The sequence below is a fragment of the Hyperolius riggenbachi genome, chromosome 8 (assembly GCF_040937935.1).
Source record: "Hyperolius riggenbachi isolate aHypRig1 chromosome 8, aHypRig1.pri, whole genome shotgun sequence".
NCBI lineage: Eukaryota > Metazoa > Chordata > Amphibia > Anura > Hyperoliidae > Hyperolius > Hyperolius riggenbachi.
The window spans coordinates 236,166,746-236,187,492 of NC_090653.1; the positions used below are offsets into that span (position 1 = coordinate 236,166,746).

A 20,747-nucleotide genomic window follows, 5' to 3' on the forward strand; every position below is an offset into this window, starting at 1 on the left:
TGGTCTAATTCTTCCTGCAATAGAACTGCGGCTGCGCGGAAGAAAACTTCGTACTGCGCCTGCACTGTAAGCTCCCGATGACGCACGTGGGAGTGAGCATTATTCGTCTATTTAGACAAATAATTTGACCGGGCTGGCGGCGGGGAACAGAGAATTGTAGGAGGACGGTGTGGAGTATTACAACTGCAGGGGGCCAATAGAAGCCCCAGGTAAGTGTCTGTTTTTTTGTTTTTAATACCCTACACAGAACCCCCTTAAACTGCTCTTTTTGTTTTTCATTTTAGATTTCTTTTAACAGAGACTGTGATATTGTTATTGTCTTATTGTTCTATTGTCTTATTGTCTTGCATTGTATATTGTAAATACAGTGTGCTGAGCTATGTACAGGGGCGTAGCAATAGGGGGTGCAGAGGTAGCGGCCGCATCGGGGCCCTTGGGCCAGAGGGGCCCCGAAGGGCCCTTCCTCAACTGTAATATTAGCTCTTTATTGGTCCTGAGCTCATAATAATCACTTCTACATATACTTTGAATAGTGGTAATATCTAACAAACTGTTCCCCATCCCCTTCTTGCACCTCTGACATTGTAGTTGCCATTGGCAGGTTTTGGTGGTCCGTATCAATTGTTATGTATAGAGTGCTTGGGGGCCCCATTGTAAAACTTGCATCTGGGCCCACAACTCCTTAGCTACGCCACTGGCTATGTATGTGCCAAACCTAATTCCGGGCATAACCCAGTCATGTTTGGCAAAATAATTGATTCTGATATATCCACTGATCTTCATGTTGTTCGAGGCCGTCCCCTTTGGATTCTATCTTAGGGTTCTTCTTTCTATAGATTCCACCCCCTTCCTGAGTGTGTGGCCTATCCAACCCCATGTCCTATTCCTGAATTTCTATTGGTAGTTGGTTAGTGTTTTTCCACAGTTCTTCATTCACCCGGATTAAAGAGAACCCGAGGTGGGATTTAATTATGTTAGTGGGGCACAGAGGCTGGTTGTGCACACTAACACCAGCCTCTGTTGCCCCATGGTGTGCCTCCAGGACCCCCCTGCACGCCGCTATCCCCTCCGCAGTGCTAGCGACACGCAGCGTGTCGCCAGCACAATGTTTACCTATGCCTGTCTGTTAGCGCCGCTCCCCCGCCTCCTCTGTATCGGCGCTACCCGCCCGCGTCCCTTCCCTCCCGCTCCATACATGGCTCTGTGCTCTGTCAAGTTTTCCAGAGCTGCTCCATGCTCTGTACACACGCTGCTGCTCCATCCAAAATCAACTGTAGCTGGGAAAGAAAGGGGGCGGGGCAGCACATAGTGGTGCATGGTGCTGGGGGCTGCAGGATTCCTGCAGATAATCTTCCTGGTGTGATCAGCACCCATGTAGTTCAAAAAAGAATGGAGTGCTATGACCTGGCGGTCTTTCAGTACCCCTCAGAGGGTGTCGTACAGTCTTCGAGAAAAAATCAGCACCTCCAAGCTCTTTAAAACAAAGCTCTTTTATTCAAAAAGCTTAAAAAAAAGTTAAAAGTGCAAAAAGCTGGATATCAGCCCTGCTCCTTTTTTTTTTGCACTTTTAACCTTTTTTAAGATATTTGAATAAAAGAGCTATGTTTTAAAGAGCTATGATATTTGGAGGTGCTGACTCTTTCTCGAAGACAGATTCCTGCAGATATTGTGGTGTCTCAACTTGTGCCTGTCCCCTCACACTGCACCGGACCTGGTCTGAGGGGGGATTCTGGGCACCAGTAACCCCCCTAAACTTTCATATGCTGTATTAGCATCATCAGTGCTACACATAGCTGTAATAAGAGAGCTCTTCTAGTGATGGTCCATATCTGTCTCTCTGGTCCAGGCTATGGAAACAGCAGAACGTACGAAGCAGGAGAAGCAGGAAGAAGAAGACAGCAACTTTTCAGAGATGTACAACCACCTGACCGGAGACATCCTGACAGAGAATCCTGAGGTGGCTGCAAGCTGCTTCGGGCCGCACCGCGTTGTTCCGGATCGATGGAAAGGAATGAGTCCGGAGCAGCTCAAGAGCATTCTGGAAATTCAGGAGCAGCAGCAGCAAGAGAAACAGGTGAAGCAATCAGTAATTGGCTCGTTTCCACTAGTGCGGTGCGGAATCGCTGCATAGCACCGCTGACGAAATCGCATGCGGATGCGATTTCGCACAGGCAGGGTATATGCGATTTTAACCATGTCACTGCCTGTGTCAATTAACATTACCTACAATGCGAAATCGCACGCGAAATCGCGGGAAAAAAAGCATGCAAAAAACGCATGCGATTTCCCTATTAAATACATTGCCTGCGATTCGCCTGCATTCCACACGCAGGCGAATTCTGCAGGCCCTACCGTGCAGAAAAATCCTGCACAGAAAAATGCAGAAGAAAACTGACAAGTGGAAACAGGGCCATCCACTTGTATTGGTTATGCGAATCCGCATGCGGACAACGCATGCGGATTCGCTCTAGTGGAAACGGGCCCTAAGGTCTGAGTACAACCATCTGCTGACTTAAGGCATTGCAGCAGTGGGGGTGAGGGGCCTAGAGGCACATAAATGTGTTATTTGAGTCAATAGGTTATTTCTTCCATGGCACTGGCAGCAGGAACACACACACTGAATGCTCCTTGCAGCCATCTATGTGAATTAGCCCTAATATGACTTTGATTCTCCAAGAATACTGTATTTAACCACAGATTTGCCAATGGTTTGGCAGTAGATTTTAATGTACATTTTTTCTGGGTTGTCCATTGCAGAAAAACAGTAGAGAAACTCACACATGGTTTAAATGGACAGGTGTGGATGATTGCATAAGCATCCAGGGGTCTGTTATTAGGTTACCCTCTACCCAATGTTTTACATAAGGCTCAGAAAATATTTTCTTAAGGCTGCATTTCCACTTGTGCGGTGCGAATCGCCGCGGAAAAAATTCGCATGCGGATGCGAAATTCGCATGCGGGTCCATGCGAATTTTCGATGATGATGCATGCGAATTTAACCATGGCAGTGCTGGTGTGCTTTTCCATTGTTTCTATGCGAATTCGCATGAAAATTCGCATACCTAAACCTCATGCGAATTTCCTATTAAATACATTGTATGCGATTCGCATAGCGTTATGCGGCATGCGAATTCTGATGGCTCTGCCATGCGAATTTTTTCTGCACAGAAAAACGCAAAGGAATCCTGACAAGTGGAAACAGTCCCATTCACTTTTATTGCTATGCGAATTTGCATGCGAAAAACGCATGCGAATTCGCGATAGTGGAAATGAGCCCTTAATGGCAGCTAGAGGATCCATAGCAGACCCTCCAACAAAGAAAAGGTATGTAAAACAGTAAGAAGTTTTTGGTCAAGGCTGCCTAATGATCCTGGTTGCCCATGGAGCGCGCCCTAGTGGCTGCAGCCCTGAAGCACTTTGAGCCTGCCAGGAGAAAAGCACAATATAAATGTTCTGTGTCTTTTCTTCGTTCCCCTACAAACAAGCCTTTTTTTGAGTCACGTTTGCGTGTGTTATATTGTATGCCACCACAATCGTTTTGGTTGTGGTATATATACTCTATAATATAGCACAATGCAACAACCCAATGTGAAACTAGTCTAAGAGCCTGAGCCCACTAAGGACTCGTTTCCATATGTAACGCAGGTGGCCGTGCGTCAGTGCGGGTCTGCATTGCATGACGTCATTCGCTTGTGATCCCATTCATTTACAATGAATGAATGGACTGTGCAATCGCACCAAAATGTGTGCAACCATGCCCTGCGATTTGTGGTGAAACGCAATGCATATATGGAAACAGTAGACAGTGCAGTCTATGCACTCTTTGATGTCCCTTGCGATCGCGTTTCCAAAAAGCGTGGCAAAAATCGCGCATATGGATACGAGCCCTAATGCAGCTGTGTCCACTTCTTAGCAATACATCAACATTACAGATGCTGAGAAGCAGACAGAAGCGAACTCAACTGTGTTAGTGGGCTCAGGCCCTAGGTGTTAATGTTAGCATATTGAGCTGTAGAACAGGGCAGCGGCTGAGACTGCAGACAGGCAGTGTAATCTGTGCAGCAAAACTACAGGATCTTCTCAAAAAATTAGCATATTGTGATAAAGTTCATTATTTTCTGTAATGTACTGATAAGCATTAGACTTTCATATATTTTAGATTCAAATACACACAACTGAAGTAGTCCAAGCCTTTTATTGTTTTAGTAATGATGATTTTGGCATACAGCTCATGAAAACCCAAAATTCCTATCCCAAAAAATTAGCATATTTCATTCGACCAATAAAAGAAAATTGTTTTTAAAACAAAAAAAGTCAACCTTCAAATAATTATGTTCAGTTATGCACTCAATACTTGGTTGGGAATCCTTTTGCAGAAATGACTGCTTCAATGCAGCGTGGCATGGAGGCAATCAGCCTGTGGCACTGCTCAGGTGTTATGGAGGCCCAGGATGCTTCGATAGCGGCCTTAAGCTCATCCAGAGTGTTGGGTCTTGCGTCTCTCAACTTTCTCTTCACAATATCCCACAGATTCTCTATGGGGTTCAGGTCGGGAGAGTTGGCAGGCCAATTGAGCACAGTAATACCACAGTCAGTAAACCATTTACTAGTGGTTTTGGCACTGTGAGCAGGTGCCAGGTTGTGCTGAAAAATGAAATCTTCATCTCCATAAAGCTTTTTAGCAGATGGAAGCATGAAGTGCTCCAAAATCTCCTGATAGCTAGCTGCATTGACCCTGTCCTTGACAGGCCTGGCCCTAGACTTTTTGCCGCCTGAGGCGATCTTCAAAAAAATCGCCGCCCCCCCCCCCAAGCCGTGTGTGTGTGTGTGGGGGGGGGCCCGAGCTGGAGGGGATAGCGGGCAGGAAGGGGGTATTGGGCCTAGCGGCGGGGAGGGGGGTCGGACCCCCCCCTCCCTCACCTGGGTCCCCTGTCCTCCGCTCCCCTCCAGCTTTAAAAGTGACGTCGCTGGCTGCAGCTACATTGTAAGAGGCAACAGGGGATCACTCACCTCTTCCTCGTTCCAGCCCGAGCCTGCGCTCCACTGACGTCACTTCCTGCTACGCCGCAGGAAGTGACGTCAGTGGAGCGCACGCTGGAACGAGGAAGAGGTGAGTGATCCCCGCCCGTTGCCTCTTACAATGTATCTGCAGCCAGCGACGTCACTTTTAAAGCTGGAGGGGAGCGGAGGACTGGGGACCCAGGCGAGGGAGGGGGGGGTCCGACCCCCCTCCCCGCCGCTAGGCCCAATACCCCCTTCCTGCCCGCTATCCCTTCCAGCTCGGGCGGCCCCCCACACACACGGACTGGCGGGTGCCGCCCCCCCAGAAGTGCCGTCTGAGGCAAAAGTTTTACCCCGCCTCATGGGCGGGCCGGCCCTGGTCCTTGATAAAACACAGTGGACCAACACCAGCAGCTGACATGGCACCCCAGACCTTTACTGACTGTGGGTACTTGACACTGGACTTCAGGCATTTTGGCATTTCCCTCTCCCCAGTCTTCCTCCAGACTCTGGCACCTTGATTTCCGAATGACATATAAAAGCTGCTTTCATCCGAAAAAAGTACTTTGGACCACTGAGCAACAGTCCAGTGCTGCTTCTCTGTAGCCCAGGTCAGGCGCTTCTGCTGCTGTTTCTAGTTCAAAAGTGGGTTCATGCTTCCATCTGCTGAAAAGCTTTATGGAGATGAAGATTTCATTTTTCAGCAGGGGGAGGGGCGGCGATTTTTTTGAAGATCGCCTCAGGCGGCAAAAAGTCTAGGGCCAGGCCTGTCAAGGACAGGGTCAATGCAGCTAGCTATCAGGAGATTTTGGAGCACTTCATGCTTCCATCTGCTAAAAAGCTTTATGGAGATGAAGATTTCATTTTTCAGCACAACCTGGCACCTGCTCACAGTGCCAAAACCACTGGTAAATGGTTTACTGACCATGGTATTACTGTGCTCAATTGGTCTGCCAACTCTCCTGACCTGAACCCCATAGAGAATCTGTGGGATATTGTGAAGAGAAAGTTGAGAGACGCAAGACCCAACACTCTGGATGAGCTTAAGGCAGCTATCGAAGCATCCTAGGCCTCCATAACACCTGAGCAGTGCCACAGGCTGATTGCCTCCATGCCACGCCGCATTGAAGCAGTCATTTCTGCAAAAGGATTCCCGACCAAGTATTGAGTGCATAACTGAACATAATTATTTGAAGGTTGACTTTTTTTGTTTTAAAAACACTTTTTTTTAATTGGTCGGATGAAATATGCTAATTTTTTGGGATAGGAATTTTGGATTTTCATGAGCTTTATGCCAAAATCATCAATATTAAAACAATAAAAGACTTGAACTACTTCGGTTGTGTGTATTTGAATCTAAAATATATGAAAGTCTAATGTTTATCAGTACATTACAGAAAATAATGAACTTTATCACAATATGCTAATTTTTTGAGAAGATCCTGTACATAAGCAGTTTGGTGTTGTGTCATCTCGTCATAACAAGAGGCAAGATCAATTATGCAGTGTATTTGCATTATTGATCTAGGACTAGTTTTACACCTTTCGTGTTTCTGTAACTGGCTTCAGTCCATTATATTCAGCTACGACATAGCAGCAAGCTGCTACACTGAGGAACATGAGTAGATGGAGTTGGAAATTCTGTACCCAGATCAAATTGCTATGGCTGTGGAGTCATTACAAAAATCATCTGACTCATCAGTTTATAAAACCACCGACTCCTACTCAAACTCCGACTCCAGGTACCCAAAATTGCTCTGACTCCTCGACTCTGTCTCCACAGAGCAACAAAATGGTGGAATTTGCTGTCAAGTTGCGTGTCTGTTGACTCAGTTTATTTAGTACAAGAGATGCTTCAGTGCCCTTTCACACTGGTGTGGAGAATTGCGGCACTGCTACCGCAGTTTAATGAAACCCTATGGGGAAGTTCATACTTTGCGGAAAGGAAGCATTTTTACAATACGCTTCCGCATACCCGAAGCAGGAAGGAAGTAACCACAAGCGTGCGTCACTTCCTGCTTAGCTGGTGGCCACTGGCCAGACAGGGAACACCGTGTACAAACGCAGTGTTCCCTGAAGGCCAGTTTTTGGTGATGTGGTGCGGAGGGTATGCCACACCACAACGCTACCGCCGGTTTGCAGGGTCCGTTTACACTTATCACATTGAGCTTTATCTCAGTACTGTCTCCTTCCGCAGCTTCCTGTAGTGGTCATTACAGGCAGTGTAACATGACACACTACCTGTAATGTAACGCAATGCAACGGAAGTGCTGCAGGTAAAGTAGAAGCAGCAGTGCGTTAACATGCGACTTCCATGGTAGTCCCCGGAAGTGCACCAGAAGTTACATGTTATTTTTTGTTCTTGGATTGCACCGTGACTATAACATGCAATGTGACTTTTTGGCTCTGTTGCGGTGCATGGTGCGATTGTTCCAAACCGCACTGCACCAGTGTAAAAGGACCCTTAAAGAGACCCCGAGGTGGGTTTAAAGAATATTATCTGCATACAGAGGCTGGATCTGCCTATACAGCCCAGCCTCTGTTGCTATCCCAAACCTCCCTAGGGTCCCCCTGCACTCTGCAATCCCTCATAAATCACAGCCACGCTGCTGACAAACAGCTTGTCAGAGCTGGCTGTGTTTATCTCTATAGTGTCAGTCTGCTGCTCTCCCCGCCTCCTGCAGAACTCCAGTCCCCACCTGCATCCCTTCCCTCTCTGCTGATTGGAGGGAAGGGACGGGGGCAGGGACCGGAGCTATGCAGGAGGCGGGGGAGCAGCTGAGACTGACACTACAGATGTAAACACAGCCTCACAGCATGGCTGTGATTTATAAGGGACTGCAGAGTGCAGGGGGACCTTAGTGGGGTTTGGGATAGCAACAGAGGCTGGGCTATATAGGCAGATCCAGCCTCTGTATGCAGATAACATTCTTTAAACACACCTCGGGTTCTCTTTAAGGATACTGAGAATGTGAAACCTCATACATGTACGAGAACTGTCGCCCACAAGGATCAGGATGCAGTCCCTCGGGTGACAGTTGTGCTGTGCATGTGTGTCTCTAGCCTATAGTCTAGTGACATGTCTGTTGCTATGGCAGGGGGAGGAGGAATGAAGCGCGGGACACGACGGAGCGGCTTCCGGGGGTGGGGTGAGTAGGAACAATAGATTTAGTGGTCGGTTGGACGTCGCTTGAGATCTGGTATGCCGGATCTTTAGTTGACATTGGGGGATTCCTGCACATTTTGTTTAGATTCTTGGCTGAGGTGCTTCTTAAAGGTACAATGCAGTGAGAGGGATATGAAGGCTGCCATGTTTATTTCCTTAAAGTGACACTGAAGCGAAAATAAACTTATGGAGGAGGGGGGAGGTTGTTAGGGTTAGGCATCAAGAAGGGGTGTGTGTGTGTGTGGGGGGGGGGGGGGGGAGGGCTGTTAGGGTTAGGCAGAAGGAAGGGTGTGTGTGTGTGTGTGTGTGTGTGTGTGTGTGAGGGGGGCTGTTAGGGTTAGGCAGAAGGAAGAGTGTGTGTGTGTGTGTGTGCGCGCGCGCGTGCGTGCGTGTGTGTGTAGGGGTTGTTAGGGTTAGGCATTAGGAAGGGTGTTTGTGCAGGGGACAGGAACAGTTAGGGTTAGGTGTCAGGGGGGTGGGTTCTGTGTGAGAGTAAGGTTAGGTTTAGCTATAGTAAAATATTGTTATTTAATATTTTACAATTCTTCTTTATAGAATATCTGTAAGTTTACCGATACTCTACTATTGCCTTTCCTGGGTGCCCAAATTTCCAATCGCCCTTTTATTATGTACGCCCTTTCACAATGCATCAGTTTGAAGCGTTTAGCTTTAATGCAACTTGCAGCTCGCATAATAACCACTAGGCGACCGTGTCACACCAATGGGCGTGCCGTGCACGCAGCCCCAGCCCCAGGACCGCTTAACACCGATTGGCATAAAGTCCTTGGAGCGCGGTTTGCAGGAGATCACGCATCTCTGCTTGGATGACATAGCTCCGCCTCCAGCCTTCCAGCGGCGATCGCCGCTCGGAGACTGTTAGATGGCAAAACTGCCGTCTATTAACACAGTACAGCACTGCGATCTAAGGAAGCGCTGTACTGAGGACAGCCGTGTGACACTGATGCCTATGACAGCCGATCACGGTGATTGGCTGGCAGGGAGAAGTAGGGCGGGGATTGTAAAAAATATATAAATAAATAGCCATTTTGATTACAAAAATAATGAAATAAATATTTGCTAAAAAAATAAATAAACAATAAACATCCTGGGAGCGATCCTTGCCCACCAACAGAGAGCTCTGTTGGTGGAGAGAAAAGGGGGGTGGGGGAATCACTTGTGTGCTGAGTTGTGCGGCCCTGCAGCGAGCTTTTAAAGCTGCAGTGGCCCAATTTATAAAAAAATGACCTGGTCTTTAGGGGGGTTTAAGCCTGTGGTCCTTAAGAGGTTAAGCTTAATACTAACCACCCGATGGAGGAAGATGGATCCAGCGCTGTCCCCCTGACGACGAGCGTTCCATGATCCATCTTCTGGCCGGCAGGTATGCACGACATCACCGAACATTACACGACGGGCACGGATGGGAAGTCATGCGATCACGGTACTGTGCGCAGAGTTGTCAGTGATCATAAAGATCCGATCCCCTGTGACGGTCCTTATCGGCGTGTCGCTAAGCGTCGTTCACGTGTTCGCGCGCCTGTACCCGTCGCTCTACAGTGTCGCGGGTCACTGGAAAAATTGTCTGGAAAATTGCATTGTGGATACGGGCCTTTAGTGGTAGGTGGGGGGCTTGGAGTCTAGCTGCAAGCGCCACCCGTGCTACCACATGCTCCTCTGCTGTGTGTTCTCAGATTATTAGTATATATGTATACTGCATTTAAAGGGGGCTTAGATGCTTTCCTTGCGTTGAAAGACATCCATGGCTACAATTACTAGGTTATGCCTAATGATGTTGATCCAGGGATTTTATCTGATTGCCATCTGGAGTCGGGAAGGAATTTTTCCCTTTTGGGGCTAATTGGACCATGCCTTGTGGGGTTTTTTTCGCCTTCCTCTGGATCAACAGGTGTATGTGGGGGACGGGCTGGAGTTGTACTTTGTACTGGTTGAACTCGATGGACGTATGTCTTTTTTCTGTTTCAATATTGTTTATTGATCATATGAAAGCTTACACAAATTTGAAAGAACAACAGTACAAACATATGAACGCTTATCCAGTGTAGTAGTACACTCCATAAATCTAATCATTTACATTGAATCATTTAAAAAGCATAGTACAAAGAGCTAGTTATCCATTCTATTAGATTGTTAAGCGTCTCTGGAGTGCAATCGCTTATTTTAATTATCTAGCATTTTTGCCAGGTTATGTAATTTTGTACAATAACTTTATTAACTAAGTAACTGGTGGTGACTGTCGAGTGCAGAGGTTCAGTATAGACATACTGCGTTGATATCTAGACATGTCTTACGCTGTCACTTCATGTCTTCTTTAAGACATGTTTCTAACATCTGCACCATAATGTTCGTCGTCTTTCCACCTTTCAACCGTAGCTACTTTAAGAGATAGTAACTGAAATGATAAGTAGGTGTTTTCCGTGTCAGTGTTTTCCGTGTCTTCCGTGTCTTCCGTGTCGGTGAGCCCGCCCACCAGGTGTACCATAGATAAAGTATAAAGTATGCTCCACTCGTGCGCTTTATCCAATATTTTTGCCAGTTGTGTTTGTGCCATTGTGAAGGGGGGTCTGATGTCCGTGCCGGGGGTGTCTGATTCCCGGGGATTATTAGATTTGGGGTTGCAGTACTGGGAGACCTTAATCTAGCCCAAGGCTCCTTTCTGAATGTGTTGCTTCCATGTGGCGCAGCCACTTATCCCATATGAGGTGGTATTTATCCATGGTGTATTGTGTGCTATGGATTAGCTCTTCCAGTTTTTGTATTCTACCTACTTTTTGCATCCAGCTTTGGATAGAGGGGATGGTTTTTTGTTTCCACAGTGCTGGGATCTGTGATCTAGCTGCATTGATCAGGTGTGGTAGTATAGAATTTTTATATTCTTTATGGCTAATGTGGTAGTTGTGAAGCAGGAACACATCTGGTTCGAATGGGATAGGGAAGCCATATATTTTTTGAGTGAGGTCGTGAATGTTCACCCAATATGTTTTAAGGGATGGGCAGTGCCAAGTGATGTGTAGAAAGGAACCATCCTTGTTGCCACATCTCCAGCATTGATTTGGGATATCGGGGGCATATCTATGTATAATTTCAGGTGTTTTGTACCATAGCGATTGGAATTTAAAGCTCTGTTCTTGGGCCCAGGCGTTTCTGGAGGATTTATGTGTGTTTAATGCTATGGATTCCCATTGTTCTGAGGAGATATTTTTGTTTAATGCATGATTCCATCTTTTCTGGTACTGTAGCAGCTCATCAGAGCTGTAATTGTTCAGCAAAGAGTAGGCCCATGCAAGTATATGTCTTGGTTCTTTTACAGAGAGGATCTTTTCCTCAAACACCGTGGTGTATTGGCTTAGCATGTTTTTGGTTTTTAGTGAGTTTATGTAATGCCTTATTTGAAAGTATTGCCATTTTGGTATATTTTGTGGGTATGTGAAGTCCTTGATTTGCATGTATGGTAGTACCTCCCCTTTGTTCATGAAGTCTATAATTCTAGGAGATGCAGTTTTTTTCCATCCCGTGAGGAAGTTTTTTTCCAGGCCGGGTGGGAAGTCCTTGTTTTTTAACAAGGGTGTTAGTAGGCTTCCTTTCCCTAAAAGTTTGTATTTTTTGTTACAGGTTAGGAACGTTTTCAGAGTTGGGGCCACTAATGGGTGATGGGATATGGTTTTAGAATGTTGTGACGCAAGGTCCCACAGTAAATTTTGAATGATCGGAATTTGAGGTTGAACGCTGGCGTTCTCTATTTGGACCCAATCCTTCCCTGATTTGAAGTCGGCCCATCCTAGTACCCTTACCAATTGGGATGCCCAATAATATTTTGATAGATCTGGAAGGCCCAGGCCCCCGGCAGCCTTAGCTCTAGTAAGTATCTCAAATCTTAGTCTGGGTTTTTGCTTATTCCAGATAAATTGTGTGAGTTTCCGTTGAATGCCCTTTAAGTATGATTGGGGTAGCGAAATTGGAAGGTTTTGGAATAGGTAGAGGAACCTGGGTAGGATATTCATTTTTACTATTGACATCTTGCCAAACCATGAGATTCCCTGCATTTTCCCCCATGATGTTAGATCAGCTGTGATGTTTGTTTCTAAGGAGGTATAGTTTAATGCGAAAATTCTTTGCAGATCAGCTGGGATTCTAATTCCTAGGTAAGTAATGTCAGATGATTCCCACCTTAGGGGGAAGGAGCTTTGACATTGCTGGAGAGTGATTTGGGTTAATGAAATATTCAGGGCGCTGGATTTTGTAAAATTTATCTTTAGGTTAGATATTAATCCAAAGTCTTCTAGGCATTGGATCAAGTTTGGCATGGATGTCAGTGGTTGTGTGATAAAGAATAGCATGTCGTCCGCAAAAGCGGCTATTTTGTGCTCTTTGTTTTGTATTGTCACCCCTTTTATATTAGGGTTTTGTCTTATTTGATTTAAAAAAGGCTCCAGTGTCAGAATGTATATGATAGGGGATAACGGGCAGCCCTGTCTCGTTCCATTGGAGAGGGAAAAGATGTCCGATAGCAAAAAGTTTGCTTTGATACGTGCTGTGGGTCGGGAGTACAAAAGGTTGATCCAATTAATCATGCTAGACCCGAAGTTTAGGTGCTTAATTGTCTCAGAAATGTAGTCCCACGCCACCCTATCGAAGGCTTTTTCGGCGTCCGTGGAGATAAAGCATCCCTCCACGGCTCGCCTTGTAAGCCAATTGTGAATATTGATTGCTTTGGTAGTGTTGTCTTTTCCCTCCCTTCCTGGAACAAAACCTGCTTGATCCTGCTCGATTAAGCTTGGGAGTAAAGGGGAGATTCTGTTGGCGATTATTTTTGCGAAAATTTTTAAATCATTATTGAGAAGGGAAATGGGTCTGTAACTGGCGCAGTTAGTTGGGTCTTTGCCTGGTTTGTGGAGGATTGTGATGTGAGCTTCTAGAAGCTGTGGGGATGGGGTGGGGTTAGGGCCTACGGAATTAAAAGCTGCCAGAAAGGGGTCTACTAGAGTGGGTGCAAAAGTTTTGTAGTATATATCTGTCAGACCATCTGGTCCTGGGCTTTTGCCAGCTTTCAGCTTGTTGACAGTTGATAGAAATTCTTCCTTGGATATTGGACTGTCTAATTTTTCAGTTATACTCCTGTCTAAGGGGCTGGGGCCAAATTTCGTTAAAAAGCTTTGAATTTTGTTTAATCTGGATTTTAGCTGTTGAGGTGTTAAAGACTTATCTCCTATATTATATAAGCCTTCATAATATTGTCTGAAGGTTTCTAATATGTTTTTGGAAATTGTGTGTTTTTTCCCTGCTTTATCTATAATGGCATCTATTTGTTGTTGAGCTTGTTTTTTTTTTATTCTTCTTGCTAGAAAGGCACCTGCTTTATTGGACCATTCATATATTGCTTTTTCCGCCCTGAGGATTCGCTTTTTTGCCGCTAGGTGCAGTACATTTTTAATTTCTTCTCTCATGTTATTAAGCTCTGTGAGTATTTCTTTGGCGTGTTTCTGTTTGTGTTTTCTTTCTAGCTTTTGGAGTGTCAGTAGTAGAGAGTTTAGCTTCGCTTCTTTTTTTTTTTTTTTTCTTTTCCCAGTCTTATAAATTCTCCTCTTACTACAGGTTTGTGTGCCTCCCAAGTCAGGAGAGGAGGGCTTTCAGGTTTATCATTATGTTTTAAGTAGTCTAGGATGGAGTCTTTTATCCTGTTAACATCGTTTTGGGACTCTAGCAAGTCAGGGTTAAGCCTCCAGATGAATTGGTTTAATCTAACTGTTGGGAACTGCATCGTCAAATGGACTGGTGCGTGGTCTGAAATTACCCGTTGCCCGATGTCAGTTTCAATCGCCCACTCCAAATCTGCTTGAGTTAGAAGTATGTAGTCAATTCTGGAGTATTTGGAGTGGGGATCTGAATAGTGTGTATAATCTTTGGTTTGTGGGTGTTGGAGTCTCCAAACATCCATCAGTCTCAATGAAAGTAGGTTCTGTTTGATGTTTTTGAGAGACTTGAAAGGGATTGAGGATTTTCCAGTGGAGGAATCGATGTTAGGGTTTAATGGAATGTTTAGGTCTCCCCCCACAATTATCATGCCCTGTGCAAAGTCATGTAATAGGTTAGTGATTTTGTTCATGAAAGCTTCTTGTTTTTCATTTGGGGCATATATTGCTGCGATAGTGACTGCCCTGTTGCCTGAGTTCCCCTTAATAAACAAATACCTTCCCTCTGGGTCCCTTTTGCATTCTGTAATGGTGATGGTGCAGTTTTTGTGTAATAAAATTGAAACCCCTTTGTTTTTCCCTTCTTTTGAGGGGGCATGATAGCAATTAGTAAAGTTTCTATCCCTTAGGAAAGGGATTTTATTTTCTTTAAAGTGGGTTTCCTGTAGGATAGCTATTGATGTTTTTTGTTTCTGTAGTAGCCTAAGAATAGTCGAGCGTTTCTCCGGTGTGTTAAGACCGTTTATGTTCCATGAGGTTACTTTCCATTTCACCTGTCTCCCCTCAGTGTTTCCATTTTCCTGTGTAGATCTCATTGTCGCCTTTCACTAATAGGCAAGCGCTTGCAATTTTGCTGTAAACAGTTGTGTTGGATGCGCAGAGTGGGCTATGTAGTTGGCTCCTGTTGTGCGAGCGCACCGACACGGGATATAGCCACCTTTAAGTAAAACCTTCTAGGTGGATATTGAGTTGGTTCCCCTTTGAGAGGTAGTTTGGTGCAGGCCTAGTAGGCCTTCACCCAAGTACCCTCTCAAAATCAAATGGGGAAGTTACCAGAGAGCCCTGAGTCAAGGATCTCTGATGTGGGGTAGTGGTATATTGCGCTATCTATATATTCAATAAGAAGAACGTTAAGTTAGCTATAAGAACAAAAACTATTGGACCCTAATTGGATCAAAAAGTGTGGGAACAATTATAGAGAAAGTCTTTTCTGGGTATGTCTTCCTGGGGGCGACAAGCTAGCGGTATACGGCAATAGTAGATATTTATATCCGCCCCTCAGGGCTGGTGGCAGATAGGACCCAGAGGGCCAATGTTGACCCTTTAGTATGTTCCTTATAGGTATATCCACCGTTTTAAAGGCAGGCAGAGGAAGCAAGTAGCACAACTAGGATGTTTTTCTCTTGTTACTATGGGATTAATCTATATGGTCCGGTTGAGGGGGTCAATATATAGCATTTTCAAAATCATGCAGCTGATGTTATTTCACCCATCAAATCATTTTTTAAATCTTAATCTTATCAGTAAGCGAATTCAGGTTAGAGCATGCATGCGTAAGGGGGGAGAGATATGGTTAGCTATAGGTTGCGGAAATGTTAGTTCTTGAGTTAGTGCTTATTTAGCAGAGTGGGAGTAAGTAGAGTTTGCTAAATCCCTAAAGAAGCAGGAATGTTTATGCCTTGTTAGTCAGGGAGGTTAGCGGTTGCTTATGGGTTAGCATCCTGGAGAACGCTATCTATAGAGTGGGTTAGAGGGATCCCTCATGTCCCATTATTATGTTTTGTTGCCCTCATTAAAAGCTATCTCTTCCCTCTTGTATTGTAGGCTCCTACGGAGCTTGCCATCAAGTGATTGACTCTCCCAGAGCGGGGCCATTATTTCATTGTCCCTCCTGTGTGTCCCTGTAAGCATATAGGGGCAAGCGACAGTTACAGTTCTCCCCTAAGGGAGCGAGCTTTTATGCCCGACATGCATATCTTGCGTAGGTAGTGTGCATGGCAGCCGGGTCCGTTGTTTTGGGTGGCCCTATTGTTGCAGCCGGGATACTTTGAGGTGGGGGTGTTTGCTGCTGTGCGGAGTGATAGTTGTTCATGCTGATGTTTCATCCCCATGATAGTTCGTGCTGGTTGTTTGTTTCCGTGTTTTTATAAAGTCCGCCTTGGTGGTATCACAGTAAATGCAGTCCGTTCATACAGCTGCAGACTAAGTGGGTAACTTGCAAAGCTGGAGTCTGTCTAGGTGGTGTCTTCCTCCTCTGAGCCTGAAAAGCTTGCAGCATTGCTTCGTGGAGACCCCCCGTCCTGTTGTCTGCGAGGAGGGGATTTATTAGCAGGATCGCGCTCTGTTGCAATGGCGCTAGATTCTTGTAGCTGGTACTCTTCGTACCAGTTAGGCAGAGCTACTTTGGGTAGACCAAGGATCTTTAAGAAACCCGGCAGGTCTTGCGTTGTTCTCAGGGTCGCTATTCTGCCTTTGTGTAGGACAGTAAGTGCAAAGGGAAAGCGCCACCGATATTGGAAGCCTTTGTCCTGCAGTAGTTTCGTCAGCGGTTTTAGCGCTCTGCGATTTGTGAGGGTGATAAGGGAAAGATCCTGATATAGGGAAATGGCTGTCCCATTGAAGATAATTTCATCTTGAGCTCTGGCCGCTTTCATTATCTCTTCTTTCAATTGGAATGAGGCCAGGCAGCACACTACATCCCTCGGGGGGTCGCTCTCTTTTTGGTTTTTGTGACATATAACTCTCGTCCCACTCGATTAAAGTAGCACTGGGTCCGGAGCTCTGTTCTTAAGCGTCCATCATCTCTGCGTGCTAGGCCACGCCCCCCGTATGTCTTTTTTCAACCAAAATAACTATGTAACTATGATATATTGACAGATACAGTTTTCTCTTTCTTGATATCTCAGAGGCTGAAGGAGGAAGAGAAGCAGAGGGACGCTGAGTGGGACAGGCAGAGGATCCTGGCAGCTCGGGCTGCAATGATGGTGGAGCAGCAGGAGGAGGAATTCAGCAAGGATATCAGGAAGAGGATGGATCAGTATAACCAGCAGCTGACCAGAGAGCAGAAGGCACAGTAAGTGGATGACCCAACAACAATCTTTTCTACATACTGTAGCCTCTAAGGGCTGGTTCACACTGGGCGTCTTTTCAGCGCTTTGTTGATCGCCAGTGATCAGTAAAGCGCTGCTGCTAATGTATCCCTGTGGATACATTCACACTGCAGCGTTTGCGATTTCGATGCATGCAGCATTTCGGGGGTTATCACGATGTGATTCTCGTTCTATTGAATGGGAATCACAAGTGCAAATCTCAAGATTTCACCCGCGGAATCGCGATCACGGGCAAGCGGTAGGGATTCGCCGAATGTGAAGCAGCCCCAATATGTCCAAAGGAGATAACAGCTCACAGGATACTGTCTTGGAAGGGTTCACCTGAAATTGAGACAGGGTTCCCACCTATTGAAATTTGCATGCATTTTGTGAATTTGCAAAAACGCATTTGCTGCACAGCTAATGACAATCAATGTAGAATCGTACTTCTAAAATTCACTTTTTTGAGCTCATGTTTCAGAAGGTGTGAAAAACTTACTTCTAGCAGCATAGAGTCACACACAAACTTAATAAAATGAATTTGAATACGAAAAAACATTCAGTTTTCCGCAATGATAAGTGTGAACCTTTCCTCAAACTCAAATGAATTGTACTGTGCTTTTTCATAGCATCCACCGTGGAGAAATGTCATACATATACAGTATTTAAGCACAGCATTGCCTGTAAGGGGGAGGAACATGGAGGCTGCGATCTTTATTACCTCTTATACATTGTTACGTATTTTTATAACGCTGGCACCTTCTGCAGAGCTTTACAGAGTCTGAGCCTGAGCACACATGTGCGCGTCTCTGTGCATTTTCAGAAACACATCAATGTTACAGACTACGCATAACTGTAAAATGCACAGAAGAGTGCAAGTGCACTCAGGCCCTTTAGGGCTTGTTCACACCTAGGGCATTTGCTTTTTTTTTTTTCGGGCTGGCGATTTTCAAAATCGCCCTAAAAGCGTTTATGCAATGATTCCCTATGAGAGTGTTCACATCTTAGCAGTTCGTTTCTGATCCGCTCAGCATAGCGCTGCCTGCACCATTTTTAGAGTGATTTTGCTACAATGGAAGGTATAGTAAAAATGCAAAATGTTCACAAAATCGCTTTGTGCGGCGGTTGCGTTTGCGCTTTTAAGAATAAATACTGTACATTGTATTTATTCTTTTCCAGGGCCAAAAAGTTCACTTCCTGACTTGCGTCAGGAAGTGAAAAAACAATCGATCTGCAAGAGCGCTTTGAAAAGCGCTTTACACAAAATCGGAATGTGCAAGTAAGCACCGGGAGGGGGAAAAAAATTGTGCAAAGAATCAAAATTCGCTGGCGTCAGCAATGTTGATTTTTGATGTGAACAAAGCCTAACAGTCATGTCGCCAGGGCCGGTTCTAGACCTTTTGCTGCTTGAGGCAAATTTGTGAGGATGCCCCCCCCCCCACACACACACCCCCCGAATTGGAATGATCGAACAGCACCCGACAATTTGCGTCATACCTGCGGTGAGCCCCCCAAAAAAGCATTCTCAGCATAGGTAGGCAGCCAAGTATAGGGGCCCCCAGTATTGGTAGCTAGGTACAGTTGCCCCCCGTATAGGTTACCCAAGTACAGTTGCCCCCAGTATAGGTTGGCCAGGCACTCTTCACTTCCTGTTTCTGCCTGGTGCTTCCTCTGGACTTCTGCCGCCTGAAGAAGTCGCCTCACTTGGCATCATGGGCGGACCGGGCCTGCATGTCGCTAACCGTCCCTTATGCTGGGTACACACCATACGTTTTTCCGTTCGATTTTCCACTCAATCGGTTTTTCTACTCGATTATCTTATCTTCCGCTTGTTTTTCTTATCTTTTTCCATTCACTTCTATGAGAAATCGAGCCAAAAAACGATCGGAAAGAATATCGGACATGTCGGAAATTATCTATCGAACCCATTTATCGCAGGTAAAAACGTATGGTGTATTCCCAGCATTAGAGGAGCTCACAGTGTAAGCCCTACCACAATCATATCTCATCAAAAGGATTGCACACCTGGTGAGAATGGTTGTTGGTGCTGGAACTTTGTAGCAAACAACATCCACAGAATCAAAGGAGGGATCCGCATACAGACTTGATCTGGAATTCTCATTCTCCTAAAATTTACTTTTTTTTTTTTTTATATCCACAGTTTAATTTTATATTTAAATCTAGTTTTTAAAGAAAACCTGTATTAAAAAACGCCACTGAGGGGTACTCACTTCGGAAGGGGGAAGCCTCTGGATCCTAACGAGGCTTCCCTGTCCTCCTGCGTGCCTCTGTTAACCTGCCCGGGTCCCACGAAGTGCAGCGATGTAAATATTTACCTAACCAGGATCCTGCGCAGGTGTACTAGCGGCTTTTCATTCGGGTAGGGCAGAAATAGCCAAACCTGATCGATTCGCTGTACTGCGCAGGCGCGAGTCCTTTTGCGGAGGCGCAGTGGAGCGGATGCGATCAGGTTTGGCTATTTACGCCTTACCCGAAGGAAGAGCCGCTAGTACACCTGCGCAGGATCCTGGCAAGGTAAATATATCAAGCCTTGTCGGGGGAGGATTGTGGGACGCTTCGGGGGAGCCAGCGCTGGATTTCCTGCAGCTACAGGGATGGGGGAAGCCTCATTGGGACCCTGAGGTTTCCCTTCTCCCGAGGGGAGTACCCACCAGGGGATGTTTTTTTTAGTACAGGTTTTTTTTTTAAAGTTTTTACTGTTTCAATGTCTCTGCTCAATGACACATTCATTGAAGTATGCCAGAGCTCCAATCTATGAATTATTGACCCTTTTTATCTCTTTCTTGCACTCAGAAGCCCTTTACTGACAGTCTGGAAAGTGTTTTATGACTGTAATTACTTATCAGTGAGGGTTATGCTATAGTTCGACCCAGTCCTGACCCGGATAGACACTGTTACTTGCATACCTGACTTTTAACTTTTTAAGGCATAGAAAGAAAACAAGGAACACAGCATAGTCATTTGTTTGCTTGGCACTTTACATACACATGTCCATCTCATCGTGTCACATGTCACCTCAGTTGTCCTTTAAAGAAGCCTAGTTTGACACAAAAAGGTAACATTTGGGTACTCTTAGTTTTTAGGTTGTATATTAAAATCTGTACCTGGAATCAGGCATCAATGTATATGTACAGCATCAATGTATATTTTCTTCTTCTGTCTTTCTAGTCTGGAGTACCTGGATAAAGTAGTCTACACCAACAACCCAACTGCACATTACCACAGTCAGTTCAACACAACCAGTCGCTGAATGGAGAAATTCCTGGAAGTCCCAGTCCTGCCAGCAAATGGCCATTGCCCCGTCTGTCATTTATAGACACTCTCAATGCATTCATATCAATAAAGACAAGTGTATACAGTTAAATATACTCTCTTTGGATGTTTTATGAGTGAATTTAATGTTAACTTGTAGAGAGGAGATGATCATGAATTCTGAGAAGTTGCCTGTGTCCAACTTCAGTCCTTGTAGAGCCGGGATTGTCACACATAGTTTTAGGCCTCTTTCACAATGCGATGTTAAAGGGGAACTGAAGAGAGAGGTATATGGAGGCTGTCATGTTTATTTACTTTTAATCAATACCAGTTGCCTGGCAGCCCTGCTGGTCTATTTCTCTGCAGTAGTATCTGATTAAAACCAGAAACAGGCATGCAGCTAGTCTTGTCAGATCTGACTTATAAGTCTGAACCACTGAAACACCTGATCTGCTGCATGCTTGTTCAGGGGCTATGGCTAATAGTATTAGAGGCAGAGAATCAGCAGGGCTG

At 45.4% G+C, this 20,747-nt stretch overlaps 1 protein-coding gene across 2 annotated transcripts in view; it reads left to right on the forward strand.

The window, feature by feature from the left end:
- RIBC1 (RIB43A domain with coiled-coils 1) overlaps positions 1–20,346 on the forward strand; it is a 35,907-nt gene extending 15,561 nt beyond the window's left edge. For both annotated transcript variants that reach the window (XM_068249779.1, XM_068249780.1), the window contains 3 exons: positions 1,847–2,074; positions 16,779–16,945; positions 20,151–20,346. In XM_068249779.1, the coding sequence (XP_068105880.1) occupies positions 1,847–2,074; positions 16,779–16,945; positions 20,151–20,232 (477 nt within the window). In that variant the 3' untranslated portion in view covers positions 20,233–20,346. The remainder of the gene's footprint in view (positions 1–1,846; positions 2,075–16,778; positions 16,946–20,150) is intronic.
- The last annotated feature ends 401 nt before the right edge of the window (positions 20,347–20,747 follow it).